The following is a 14,786-nucleotide window of genomic DNA, read 5'->3' on the forward strand; positions in this document are numbered from 1 at the left end:
TGTTCGAGTTTGAGAGCGGAAACCCGGTATCTTTGCATGTTAATTGACATTTTTTAGCAATAAATCACTAAGTAATAACCAAATTAAATAGAGCATTTAATAATCCATAAAACGTATTTTATAATTACTTTTAGGTGCGCCTTGTTTATTCACCAGAACCATTAAAACCAATGTCAAAATCCTAAATCGTATTGCAACAGTACTACACACATTTTTCAAATTTCTGTGAGAAACAGTCTTGTAGACAATGTAGTAGTGACATTAATATTAAAATATGACCACGGAAATTCAATTTACACCAACAGTTAACGGAATTTGCATTATACTACTTTAAATATATCAGCTAATCCGAGTTAATGTTTTTCTTAATGCATGATTAACTTGAGAATTAGATTTAGTAAATGTGGTTTACCTTTTATTGCTGTAATATGGATTAAATAACTATTAAATTTGTTAAACTATTTACCTTATACGTAGTTTTTTTAACAAATTAAATAATAACGTTTCTTAACAAGAAAAAAACAGTAAATTGTGAAGGGAATTTCATATTTGAAATATGAGATATTTCTAGGCCTTTTGCAGTTAATTAATATCCGATTAAACGCGTCATCAATTTAGAGGAAGAAGCTGTAATTGAAGAAAAGAAGATCATTATTTAGAGTCACAATCTAATTTTGAAAATGCCAGATGCTGAGATATCATATATTTAAAATTAGTTCTTGTTAGTCATCGGAATTTATATTACTTACATGGGACACTTGATTACCAAAGTTTTGTCCAAAGTACCCTTGAAAGTGATGTCCTACTCCCGTGTTATTGGTCTTTCATTTAAATTTTAAATAAATTAACAAAACTAGTTTTAATATGACGCATCTCCCATTTCATTTACTTTTTTCATTAACCGCAGACATAAAATTATGGTTACTGGGCGCCGACCCGAGAAGGACCGGAAGTGCCTGTAGAGGTGAATCACAGACTTTACAGGTCACTTGATCAAACCACCATTAGGTTGACTCATCTTGTATTTTATGTATTATTTAACCATGCAAATAACTGTAAAAGTTATTCTCGAGCTAAATTAATTATCAAGTTCCAAATGACTCACACACTCAGTTTTAAACTAGAAAAATATTTTATTTAAGAAAAAAAGGTACAAAAATATTGGAAAGGTACAAAATTAAATTAATTATGTTTCAAAAGAGAAATTTCTTCTTCCAGAAGTGCGATTTTTTGCTTCAACATTGAATTTTCTTCAAGGAGATACTGACTTTGAGGAACATCTGAAAGTAACTCTTCACGTAAACTATTAAACTGATTTTCAACTTTGATTGATTCCTTAACTGTAGCCATCATCAAATTTAAAAATAGTTGTCTTGTTTGGTATAAAGTATTTGTAGTTTGATACTTCATTTCATTCTTTAGTTCCTCTGTTACAGCTTTTAACTCATCGCTAACGGTAGTTTTTATAAATTTGGCCAAATTGTCTGTGTTTACTTTCTCATTGTCACCACAATCCTTTTTTGGTTCTAAATTAACGATTGGTGACAGGGGAGCATTTAATTCGAAATCGTATGTTTCGGGTGTCGAAGTTTGAAAATTAGAAAAAAGTTTGTCTTGTAGAATTTTTGACGGTTGTGTTGGAGTATATTTCGGCATGAGATATTTGTTACTTTGATAACTGTCTTGAATATTAGATCCAACAGTATTATTTTTATCCAAGCCCAATTCTGCTAGGAAAGAATCTTCGGGTTTTGTTAGACTTTGAGTCTTTTCTGAGGTTACTTCACTACAAACCAGTTCAATATTAAACGATTCAGTGCTTCGATGAGTTTCAACTAAGTTAGATTCTTTGACCTCCTCCAAAGACATAAAACTAGTTTCATAATCTTCATTTTTCCTAAATGACAAGTGCTCGACAGCGTTGTTGTGTCCAAAAAACGAGTAGACAGGTTGTTGCAGATTCTTCATGTCGTAAACGTATATTTTTCCTTTTTGAGATCCCATGACTACAAATTTTCCATCTGGTGAAAAATCAACCGCTGTCATACTATTCTCGACAAAAATATTCCCAATGCATTTATTGGCTCCAATGTCGTAGAAGCAAAACTGTCTATCAAAACCGGTCGAAACGACCAAATCCGAATTCACCGGTGAGAAGGCAACTGCAGTGACTGGGGCTTTGTGTGACCCAATAAAAAATTTATTCTTATTCCCATGGATGTCCCACACAGCCACGACTCCTTCATTGCTTCCCGCGACGACGTAATTTCTCTTAATCGGATTCGTCCTGAGAGCACTTATCGATTGAGACCTAGGAATTTTGAAACTCCCTGAAAGAGTATTCTGAACGTGACTGTAGAGATAGGCCTCTCCATTTTCGCATGCCGCTACCACATGATTGTCTTTGGAGGTGAATTCAACATGTGTTACCCCTGAAGTGGTCCTCGGGAATCGCTTCTTTATGTTGCGAGCTTTGATGTCGTAGACAAATACTTGGCCACTTTTCGTTCCAATGGCGATGTTTTTCTTGGTGGTGTTTTGGAAGGAGGCGCACGAAGGGTCTTCAATGTTCTGGATGGTGTGGATGAGTTTGAGCTGTTCTTTGATGCTGATGATTTCAGCGAGGCCAGAATAGGGAACAAGAGCTAGCCAGTTGCCGTCTTTGCTCCAGGAGATGCTGCGGATGGGACCGTCGATTTGGGGGCCCGGTTGGTAGTTATGAAGCACGTTTCCGGAAGGAAATTCGTGAAATTTTACGCTGGTGGAAGCGGACGCGATAGACATTTCTGGAACAAATAATGATTTCAAATTCTTGTAAAATTAAATTTTCAACACGTTTGTGTTTTTGATTAGTTGGTAATTTTTTGTAGTTAGAAGGTGGTAGTTTTTTTTTTTGAACTGGAGTTTTTTAGAAACAATTATCATTTGTTCTATCAAGAGACGGTAGGAATATGATTCTCGTTTATCTATCTTAATCACTAACTAATTAAAAACGTTGTTATTTTTGAAAGGGTGAACAAACTAGAAAAGATTATCCAGTTTGTCAAAATTTGTAATCGAATTTGAATCGAAATATGTATTATTGATTGCATCTTACTCTCGTAAAAAGGCAATTTTATTACTAGTTGTTTCACAAGCAGTTACTCATAATTTAAAGGCTTGGCGTCCAGATCGCATTATCGAGAAAAACTTTTACAAAAACACTTAAAATTATACTTATTTTGCTATTTTTCCTTCAGACACTTAGAATTTCTTCAGCATTTTGGAAAAATGTATCTAAAATGGTGGCTTTTCAATTATTTTTCTGGTGACATGTTTTACGTCTTTTTACTTATCATTATTTAAACAATTTTTTTGGTAATATGCTTGTACAGTTGGTTACAATAAAAACGGAAAATTGAATTATCTTTAGAATGAAACAGGTTTTGCCTTTGTCAATTTGGCATTTGTCGCATTCAAATATTTTTTTTGCATTACCACAGTTCAATGCCGAGAGCAAATGCAAATCAAGATAATCAATTAGTTGAGTACTTATCTACGTGAAAACTCAATGAGTAGTGAGTACAGTGATGGACAGTGAATTTCGTCCACCCAATTTACCTGACGGATTAAAAGTGTAAATTAGTCTTTAGGTTTTCCTAACCTTGTTTCAGAATTTTGATTAACGTTTGTCATGTTGACAGAATGCTCGATGCTTCTTGCTACTTATCACCTTTGTCCTTTGAAATGGTAATCCTTGGTATGCCCAAAAGTATAGAGACACGTCTGTCAGACATACCTTCTTTTACCAGAGTTCGAATTTGATTAAATTTGACAATACGTATTTGAATGTCAGTTATCATGACAATAAAGCACAGACTACAGTCAATTTTTGTGAATTCACAGAAATGGGTGGACGAAATTCACTGTCCATCACTGTACTAAAGATTAAGTGTCAATTCTAACTTAACCTTTTAGAATTAAGTCATGTTCAAATTTTGGATAAATATAAAAATCTGACATTTCCGATATTTTTGCAACCAAGTGTACCAGCCTAATACCGAAAAAATATTTTCATCTTCATTCTCGACGATCACCACACCACCACATCGTGTTTCTTCATTGTTATTACCAAGAAAAGTTCAGACACCCACTCAACACTTCTTCTATCTTTTCTGTTAGAATAATGTTCCAGTTTCTGTTATAGTATTTACATTTTCATGGGAGAATGGGATATGAAACATACCTACTTTATTTTACACTTTTGATTTGCTACTGTACAGGGTGATTCCCTTAGGGCCTACATTACAAACTTTTTAACTTCTAATGCAGATAGGAATTTGAAATTATGTACACAACCCAAATCGACCACTCCAAGTTCAATTAAATTATTTTCAAAATTGCTGAACATCCGGAACTACGCGCCAACTTTGAAATTTTTAATGGTAATCACTTATTTTTATTCCATTTTAAATACTCTTCTCCAAACTGAGTAAAATGTACCTAGTTGTTAGTACTTATCTGTGATAGTTTTTGACATATGTCAAGTTTTTAGTAAAAATTTTCATTTGCAGGAGTTCATTTAAAACATCACAGCTCTTGAACCCTTTGCGATAAGTGTATATATTTTTTACATTCGATAACCAAAGATTCGAAGAGTTTTCTAAAAATTTTAAAATTGTCAACTGTCAAATTGCAAAGTTAATATGATTTTTTGAAAATGATGATTAACAAACAGCTGTAACTCAGTTTTCTCAAATAAATTGACGTTATTTTCTCAACGACAATCGAAAGTACATCGATTTGTAGAAGGACTTTTATCAACAGTTTCTGTAATAATCACGAAAAACGTGTTTTTGTTTTTTTATTTTATAGTTAATCACAGTTTGAAAAAGTAGAATTTAAAACCGCAATAAAAATAAGTGGTTACCATTTAAAATTTCAAAATTGGCGCTAATTATTTCTCGTAGTTCCGGAAGTTCTGCCATTTTGAAAATAATTTAGTTAAAAAAGTCAGACTGGTCGATTAGGGTTGTGTACAAAATTTCAAATTTTTTTCTGCATTAGAAGTTAAAAAGTTTCTAATGTAGGCACTAAAAGAATCACCTTGTATACCTAATGACTATTCAATTCTCCTCTCTTTTTTCAAATATTAACCAATATAATAGCAGATATTTACTTTCGCATCTTAGCAACAACAAATTCAAGAAAATATTCCACTTGTGATAAAATATAACTGGATATTTCACGAGTAGTTGCAGTGAATATTTTAAACTAAATTGTTTTTTACCGGTTGCTATAAAAACGAAGTCATGTGTAATGCCAATTTGGCATTTGGTTCATTGATTAGTCTGTTGAATACAATTCGTAGTCAAAGAATGTAGAATATTTTTATTCATAGTCATTACGCTTGCTGTCATTGAATGTTCATTGACCAAGGAAAAGAATTAATTTGAATCCACAAAAAAATTGCAGTGGTAAATTTGTACCGTGCGATCAAAACAAAAATAAATTAGAGCAGGCCACGATTAATATTCTACAGTTGGCAACACGTTGGCTTGGAATCTGGGCTGGAAATTTTCCACACACAAACTGACCATTCACCGTTTTCGTCTTGTACAGCATTTTTCTAATAACTTGCGATAATAACAATTTTCTGCTCTAAAGTGAACATTATTTCACTCAAAATGAATAAAACGCACACTTGTCAAAGTTTCCGCTGACATTTGATGTCAAAAATCAGGATTGCCATCTGAAAGACTTTAATCACCCCTTACTCTAATTTATTTTTTTTTCGATCGCACCCAGTAGTATCGATAATTTTTTGACGTTTCCTGTCAGACTGAGTCACAATTTTTTTTTGTATTTTTAAGCACATTTTTTGTTATCTCTTCATCAATTTCTCCATCTTCTTTTTCTCCAAATCTTCACAACTAAATTTCCATCTTTGGAAGCAGTTTTAACAATTTATTTGAGAGAAATTTGTAGACGCTTTCTTACACTTATGACAGTTGTCGAATATTATTTCTTATTGTTACAGTAACACAATCATGAATGGTTCGATTTATAAATTATTTAAGTTGCGTAAACCGGATTTAAGGGAGTTAATTCATTAAATAGTCCTCCGAATACGAACCGTAGTCAATGTTCTGCAGATCATTTTTGCAGTGGTTACACATGTCGACTGTGCAAATTTTAATTTTACAAATTTTATTCTTTACAACTTTCTTTTTTACATTTTTCTTGTATCTTCAACAGTATTCGCAGCATTTTGAAAAACATAAAACGGAGCACAGATTTTGAATTTTAAATATTTTTTTTCTCATATTCCTCGTGAAAACTTTAGTGGTTCGTTTTTTACAGCTTATTAAGAATATATTATATTCAATATAATAACATTTTTGCATTTTTTTCCAAGCAGTTAGTAAACTGGTTGAATTTAAATTAATTAAAAACGATTTGAAACTGAGATGGTAAAACGCTCTAAGCGCCCTCATTTTTACTCCGCCGTACTACTTTTTTTTTTTGGATCCAAAAAATAGAGCAATTTTGTATCTCGTTTCGTCTCCATAATAGTGAAGAAAGCAAATGCTAATATCGTCAAGTATTTACTTCCTACAACCAACAAAAGCATTTGTTTCCGTTTATTAATACTGCCACAATTAATACATGCAGCGTCCTCTACCACGTTAAACTCAAACTTTACCCAAAGCAGGTATTATAATTTTCTGTACTCAGGCTAACAATTTGACATTTGATAAATTGACAGTAAAAATCTGCCGGTGTGTGGACTAAAAGCCACGTAAAATATACTACTCTATTGAAAATTGATTAAATACCGAAAGGGCACAATCACAAATCACGTAAGTGTTTAGTCCTTTTAAAATACGTTCTTTTCGTGTAAAAAAATGGTTTAAAAATGTCAGTTAACGGTCATAAAAATAAAAACGTTAAATACCAAGAATGGATGAAAATAAGAAATGGGCACAATTTACAAATATCACTTACCTCTGGTTTTCTAATCTACGGTAAACAAAGTAATAACGCGACGCGAATAACGAATTTCGTTTTTAAAATACAGAAAAAAGGTTAAGTATTTACGCGAATAAAAACGATAAACGGTGCTTGAAGGTGCTGACATCTACACTAGTTTGAAAGTAGTTACAGTTTCCTGTTTTAAAGTTTTATTTTTCAACCACTGTCTAATTGTTTGTGTATTTTTTATAGGATGGTAACCGACGTTCATCTGGCAATTCTTTCCAATGCTCTCGGAGTTATTCTGTTTCTGCTTGTCGTCTTGTTCCATTACATAAATGCAAATTATTCTAGACAGTAATAAAATGTTAAAAATGTATTCGTTAACTACTGTTTATTTGTAATTTGTTTGTAATTTTTTTTATAAAAACTGTTGAAATGCTTTTTTACGAGTTTTTTTTTATAATAGGTACTTCTTGTTGGATCTTCTTGGTATGGGAAGGATTAATACAACACAATTTGAACCTGACACAACAAACTTTTACTTTTTTTATTTCGTTTAATTTTTTTTAAATAAAACTTGGTGTCGGGTTTAAACTCTGTTTGTGTTCAGTATTTTATAATAAATAAAATGTACCGCTTAGCGGACAAATGCATAATTTGATAAAATGGATTGATGTATCAGATTCAGTTTTCTGCAGTATGTTAGAATGCCTAAATAACTTAAAAGTCTAAACAAAAGTTATGTTGATTTACCCAATTTTGAAGAACCCACAAACCTCGGTTTTTACCCGCTATTGTTTTTACTGAAAAAAAAATGCATTTAGGGCAGCTAGACCATCGAAATTATCTTAAAGTATACATAAACAACGTTTTGAACTAATTATTATACCTACCTTCACTGTTTTTTACCTATTTATATATTTTATTTATCCGTGTATAATTTCAAATCATCAGAATATTTATAATTAAACGAGGCTTTATGCCTATTTATTGTTGCCAACATATCATAACACCAATTAACGTATTTTAATAAAATGAACACCATTTGAAAGAGTAATTTTTCTTCAACTTTTTCAAGAGGAAATATATCTAAATTCTGTTTCTCGGGGGTCAGGTCATTAAAAAGCAAAACAAATTTGGGGTGAAAATAAGAGATTCCTCAAAGCTTATATTTTCAAAACTAATGAATTTACGAAATTTTATTCTCTACTTGTTAGGTGGTTCTGAAGATAATGTAGATGTATTCGTAATTTGCAAATAAAAGGATTTTATGTTTATTGGCTTCCTGGAAGGTCTGGGAAAATCCTTTCAGGTTTGTAGGTCTTTTTTTATATAACTATATTAAATGTTTACTATCCAAACATCAAAGTTTGACAAATTGATTAAACCTGACAATTGATTCAAAACTTTAAACAAAATTGAGCTCTCCCGTCTGGTGTTGAATTTCCTGCGTTTTCGTTGTGTTTTTGGCTTTAATTTGAACAAATCAGTCTTTATCAAGTTGTTGCCACACAGAGTGTTGATGATTTGGGGTGGTGATGGTCTTTGCCGTAATTTTTAAAATAATAGTATATTATAATACTAGTTTATAAGCAAGCCTTTAAAGCACGCACGACGGGTTTAAGAGCACGACGCGTCAGCGGAGTGCTTTTAACGTCGTAAGTGTTTTAAGGGCGCGTTATTAGCCGCTACGGCAAAAAAATGAACTTCAGCTTCATGTTTAAAATGATAAAGGACAGTTCAGTCTGAATTTTGTTATTTTAAATCATTTTCTCAGTTAAATCATTTAAAAACAGTCGACCAGGTTGTTCAGTGGGCCGTTCAGGAATTGTTATTGATGTAGAGAATGGCTACCTAGGAGCTTCACCAGATGGTATGCATAGTATAAGTAATTTTGAAATATTTTTATTTTATTTTAAGGTTTAATTGGTAAAAATGGCATAATCGAAATAAAATGCTTGTATAAAGTACACAAGGCTGGTCTGACACTGCGAAAAGCTGCAGAAACTGACAAAACTCTTTGTGTACAGATTGATAGCAAAAATAAAGTTGTTTTAAAACGAACACACAAATATTATTATCAGGTAATTATGCCCACTGTAACAATGTGATTTTTATAAAGATTTTATAGGTGCAAGGCCAATTAAATATATCTAAAAAAGGTATGTGTTTTTTTATTTTATACATTAATGACCAAGAAGATCTCCATGTGGAAATTATTTTAAGAGATGAACAATTTTGGGCTGAAAAAATGCTACCCTATTTAAAAACATTTTATTGGGATTGCATTTTAACAGAAATAATACTCCGAAGAATCCCAAATGGTTTAAAAGCTGTTGAAATAAAGTAATTAGTATAAAATAATAAAATATTGTCATTTATTGTTACCTGGTTATCTAATACCTACCATCTCTCCTTTCCATTTACATTGAAGCCATATGCCTACTGTTTGTATCATTTTAAAAAGACATATTTTGTACATACACTCGTAGGAACAATATAATCTGCGCAGTAAATTTTCAAAATCTGGTAAAATTATGTAAAATTAAGACATTGGTATATACAGATGAAAAATATTTATAATAAAAAATTAAAATTTTAAAATATTAATGTCAAACCACCTTTGCATCTGCTGTCTTACTTCTAATCCTAATCATTTAACGTATTTTATTACAAGAGACGTTGATTTGACCAGAGATTTAATATACATATCCAAAGCCTCTGGATTTGACAGATATTTTGTCCCTAGATCCTGGTGATTTTTAACACTACTAAAATCACCAACTGGACAAAAATAAATCCTCCATTTCTAGGAGGCAAGCCACTCATTTCATAACTTTATTCACCATTCACAGAGTAACAAAATTTAATGAATGATATTTTCCTTTTAGTTAGTTGTTAATACAAGGATTCATAATTTCATTACAAAAAAACATTTTTACATTGGCCCCCTCAGCAGAGAAAACTATCGAACTACAACAAACGTTACATTCAAATAATGGCGGTCTTTGTACTATTTTTTCTTCAATCAGTTTAATGTAATTATGTACTATAATGTATCATGTAGTAAAGGAGTTGTTATATAACTACATGAAGAAGTTTGTATTACTTTTTAATTGAAATTTTATTAAACAACATTTTATCTAAATGGAGAATAACTATTTCAAATAAACTTTTAATCATTAAAAACTACACTAACCTCTTTCTTATTATTTTTATAATCTGTATCTGTCAAAAATTTCAGTAAAAAATCAAAATAAAAAAAATCTGAATGAATTACTCAAACGATGTTCTGACGTTTCAGTAACGCGCCCTTAAAGGCGCTTATAAACGAGTGTTATACGCTATTTTTTATTATACCTGCCCCTTTACGATATTTTATGAGCATTGAAAAAGTGTGAATTTACACAATAAAATGATCAAAGGTTGTTTGTAAATCGTTTTCGTAGAGACGGTTACTTGTTTACGTTGTTAAGCACATTTTTTCACGTTGTAATTGATCCAGACATTTCACTATTTCTTGTTACCTAGACAACTTTAAAATTTCACCGTGCTATAAAGGCCAAATAACGCACGCAGCAGCGTGTTTTAATTTAGGATTATGATACAGGTATAATAAAAAATGTATTTTTTCCAAACATAATACATATTTGCATTCTTGTGAAGGTAGATAAATAAGATGCCTATTCCTAGGAGAAATTAGAAATTCCTAATCCTTTTACCTGTAAATGTCTCACAAACATAAACCAAAGCTTTTGTCTACCCAACTAATGCTTGAACTTGTTTGTGAAAAATTTTAATATATGTAGTTGGTACCAACAATATTTGAGACTCCTAGAATAAGACAACCCCCCAGGGTGGTTCATGGGGCTTGCGGTAGAGACGCCATAAACAAATTAGCATTTCGTAGGACAGGCACGTTTCAAAGGTTTGTAGGAAGAAATGGTCTGCAACAGAAATTTATTTTTGGGCTATTTTTGTAAATCTTCAGGGTAGTGCTACCAGTAGTGAAAAATTATAATCCTGTTATGGGCACTTTTGCCGTTTTTAGTTTATTTTAAGCAAAAACTCTTTCTAAAATTACAATTATATTGCAAAATTTTTTTTTTCAAAACATTTTTATTTTGAGAATTTTTAAGGGATGATGTATCTCTAACTGGCTCCACCCTTCACGCAGGTTTGGGTCACGACATTATACAGGGTGTTTCGTTTTTATTGTTACAAAGTTAAACAGGTGATTGGATATTCAATTCTAAGACAAAAGTTTCCTATAAATATGTATCTAAAAATGCTTGGTAAGGGAGCTACACCCCTGGAAGGGGGCTAATATATTTTTGCTAATATTTCAGAAACCATTTAAGATAAAATTACATAATTGGGTACAGATGATAACCTTTATACACCTAAACGAATTCAACATCAAATGTCGAAATTTTTAATCAGGGGCGTACAAAACTGGGGGAGTTTAAGGTAAAAAAATACCCTATTCATTTTGACTTTAGCTTCTCGGTACTTTCAGCAGCAAAATCTTAAGTTCGATAGTTTATCTCAGAAAAGTCTCTCTCTTGTGTCGATACGACTTATTGTTTTTGAATAAAATTAACTTAAAATGTATGTTACACACCAATACAACATTCAAATAAATCAGAATTTACAGAAAAATAAAAGCAAGAAATTCTTATTTTTTAATCAACCTCAACTAATAAACATTTCATTATAGTAACAATAATAACATTAATTAAATGAATTTGCCTAAATCTAAAGGAGTTGTTCAAAGTGACCACCATTTTGGTCAATGCATAACAAAAGAAACGAAAGCCAAAATAGATAGGGTTTTTTTTTAGCCTAAACCCTACCAGTTTCGGACGCCCCTGATTAAAAATTTCGACATTTGAGGTCCGAATTCGTTTAGGTGTATAGAGGTTATCATTTATACCAAATTTTGTAATTTTACCTTAAATGGTTTATGAAATATTAGCAAAAACCTATTAGCCCCTTTTCAGGGGGTGTAGCTCCCTTACCAAGCATTTTTCGATACATGTTTATAGGAAACTATTGTCTTAGAATTGAATATCCTATCACCTGTTTAAATTTGTAACAATAAAAACGGAACACCCTGTATAACAGCGCTAATTACTTTTATTTTGGATGTAATGCTTGTATTATTTATTCCATGTTAATAAGAGAGTTTCTGAAGCGTTTTTTTAGGGTTTTCTTCTAAATTTAGAAATACCTAGGTGGAAACAACATGTTTTGTCGATGGTTTACATAAAGCAGGTACAAACCTCAAGTAAGAGTAAGGTCAAAGTGTGAAATAATTTTTAATGAACTTTTAGAGGTTCTGTCTGTTTATAATTGATTGACTGTACTTATGGACAATACACAGAGTAAAAAATGCTTTCGATGTTGATATACGTTTTTGAGTTTCATGTGTAATTTTTGTTTAATGATAATCAATTCTGTTTGACTGCATTTATGTATGTACTTTGCTACAAAACCTGTATTAATTAATTATTTGCTATACATTTTGTATCAGATGTAACAGCTTTATAGGAAAATATCTGATTAATGGTGGATTTATGCTTCCATATTTAAGATTTATTATTTAAGATTTAATTTAACAATTGATTTGACATTTTACTAAATTTTCCACTTTATATTTTTAAATTAACCAAAAAGTACTTATTTAAGGAGACACTCGTATTTTACACAAACATTTGCTAAATTAGTGACAATTCTGACAATCTATAAACTATACAGAGTGCGCCAGAATTCGCGCTCCAGAGAAAAATGCCATATAAGGTAAGATACCAGGAAACTGGAAAAAATATTAAAAAAAATTTCGAAGTTATGAGGGTTTAAAGTTTGCACTTTGACTCTATTTATTTCTGTTGGAAAAAAATAATTACGAGGTTCAGTCAAAGATTTTATCAATTTTATTTGTCATTTAACGTAAAAAGTTAAAAGTTGGGAACTATTAAATAAATCTTAAACAGTAAAGCTTAAATGTTAAATGATAGTATAAATGTTACCATTGAAAATGCATATTGATGTTCTTAAATGTAAATTCTTAAATTATATCTTAAATGATAGGTAAATCTTAAATATGGAAGCATAAATCCACCATAAATATTTGTTGCACATCAAAAAATTATAATACAATAAACTGTATTACTTACTTACATAACTGTTTTCATACAGATAATTACCTACGAAAGTTGACGATATCAAATGATTATTCTCTTAATCACACGTGTGCAAATATGAAAATTACGTAACAGAGGTTGGCGGGTTGGGCGTGATTGGCTGTTTGTTTTCTTATGCACTTTTTTTTTGACATTTACTTACTTTATCGTTCAAAATTGACGCAAAGTTCTGCAAATTCAAACCATCGAGTATTTCAACCTAAATCACCTTAATTAAGTCAGTAGTACTTAATACTAATAGACACCTAATTTATTACTGCCGTTGTTAGATTTTTAACAGAAACATTAAATCGTTTCATTGAAAATAGTGGTATTTTTTTGTCGTGGTATAATTGAGGGGGTTGTGCGAAAAATAGTGTACATAAACCGCTGGAAAGTGTCTAACGCACTCGGCTGATGCCTCGCCGAGTGCACTTGTGCATTATTTGTCACTTTCCGTGCCGGTTATGTAATACAGGGTGTTTCACTCAACTTTACGAGGCTTGCGCCTAATGTACGCACCCAAATATACAAAATTCACAAAACACTAGATACAAAAAATACACTTTTAATTATTTAATTTTTAGAAACCCATGACAATAGTTGTCAAACTAATCACTGTTTCATTAATAGTCATAAACTGCAATTTTTCAAAAACAATTATCATTTGCTCTATCGAGAGACGGCATGAATATGATTCTAGTTTATCTATTTTAATCACTAACTAACTAAAAATGTTGTAATTTTTGAAGGGCTGAACAAAATTTGTAATCGAGTTCGTGTCGGAATATGTATTATTGATTGCATTTTACAGGGGCAGGCCTCGTAAAATTATGTGAAACACCCTGTATACCTATTATTTTGCAACTAGGTATTCTAACGATTTTATTATTATAAGTAGGTACTAGATATTAATATTGGCATGCAATCCATCTGAATTTTATGAAATTGTTTTCATCAATTTATACAGGGTTATTCATAGGGGTATTTCTGATTTTTTTTGCCGCAACCCATTATACATATTGCAACAATTTCTTGATTTCAAATTTTGAAAATAATTATAACTGAATTCACAATGGCTATTATTAGCTTTGTCTCTTTGATATTAAAGCAAAAAATTATCCCTCAAACGATGTCACATGTTGTGTTATCATTTACGAGTACCATCCCACTGGGCGCAATGGTATTAGACACTTCCAACACCTTTTACATTTACTTAATTTGTTAATTTATTTGTTGAATTTTGATTAAATATAGGTTATCTGACATTTCTGGTAAATCTATCCAACTTACTTTGATTTCTAATTTAAAGAAATAACGTATTTAATTTAGCAGTTAGTGATTGTTTCGTAAATAACACTGTATAGTGTTATTATAGTGTAAAACTGGAAATTGTAATTTCTGAATATGATTGTCTAGCACTTCACCTACATATTTTCATAGCTAGTTGATTGAGGCCAAAGGGTACTCCTTTTGCTCCAGTTTTTCGAAACAATGTTGAATAGGAAATTATATTCAGAAATGTTAATATCCTTTAAAATACCAATTATTTGATCATGCGTAAACCTATAGTAGGTATTGGATACCCAATATCAATGTAAATATTCATCCCTTCTCAAATCGTCTACCTCCATTCGTCGTCAA

At 31.3% G+C, this 14,786-nt stretch overlaps 2 protein-coding genes and 1 long non-coding RNA gene across 3 annotated transcripts; 2 read left to right on the top strand and 1 right to left on the bottom strand.

Moving 5' to 3' along the window:
• Positions 1–1,113: 1,113 nt before the first annotated feature.
• Positions 1,114–7,130, bottom strand: LOC123010888 (protein NEDD1-like). The gene is made up of 2 exons (XM_044408061.1): positions 6,988–7,130; positions 1,114–2,786 (listed from the first exon to the last, which is right to left on the bottom strand). The coding sequence occupies exon 2, from the start codon at positions 2,782–2,784 to the stop codon at positions 1,183–1,185; it is 1,602 nt and encodes a 533-aa protein (XP_044263996.1). The 5' UTR covers positions 2,785–2,786; positions 6,988–7,130; the 3' UTR covers positions 1,114–1,182.
• A 77-nt stretch (positions 7,131–7,207) lies between these two features.
• LOC123010889 (dolichyl-diphosphooligosaccharide--protein glycosyltransferase subunit 4) lies at positions 7,208–7,399 on the top strand. Its single transcript, XM_044408063.1, has one exon. The coding sequence runs from the start codon at positions 7,208–7,210 to the stop codon at positions 7,313–7,315; it is 108 nt and encodes a 35-aa protein (XP_044263998.1). The 3' UTR covers positions 7,316–7,399.
• A 1,271-nt stretch (positions 7,400–8,670) lies between these two features.
• On the top strand, positions 8,671–9,215 carry LOC123011549. The gene is made up of 3 exons (XR_006413155.1): positions 8,671–8,830; positions 8,878–9,041; positions 9,089–9,215. It is a non-coding gene; the product is annotated as an uncharacterized LOC123011549 (long non-coding RNA).
• The last annotated feature ends 5,571 nt before the right edge of the window (positions 9,216–14,786 follow it).

This window comes from Tribolium madens, unplaced genomic scaffold, assembly GCF_015345945.1.
Source record: "Tribolium madens isolate multiple individuals breed KSU strain unplaced genomic scaffold, Tmad_KSU_1.1 Scaffold_91;HRSCAF=231;Tcas5.2_LG7, whole genome shotgun sequence".
NCBI classification, from domain to species: Eukaryota; Metazoa; Arthropoda; class Insecta; order Coleoptera; family Tenebrionidae; genus Tribolium; species Tribolium madens.

Coding starts and splice junctions, on each gene's coding strand:
- LOC123010888 (XM_044408061.1), bottom strand. CDS start 2,784: ATGTCTATCGCGTCCGCTTCCACCAGCGTAAAATTTCACGAATTTCCT.
- LOC123010889 (XM_044408063.1), top strand. CDS start 7,208: ATGGTAACCGACGTTCATCTGGCAATTCTTTCCAATGCTCTCGGAGTT.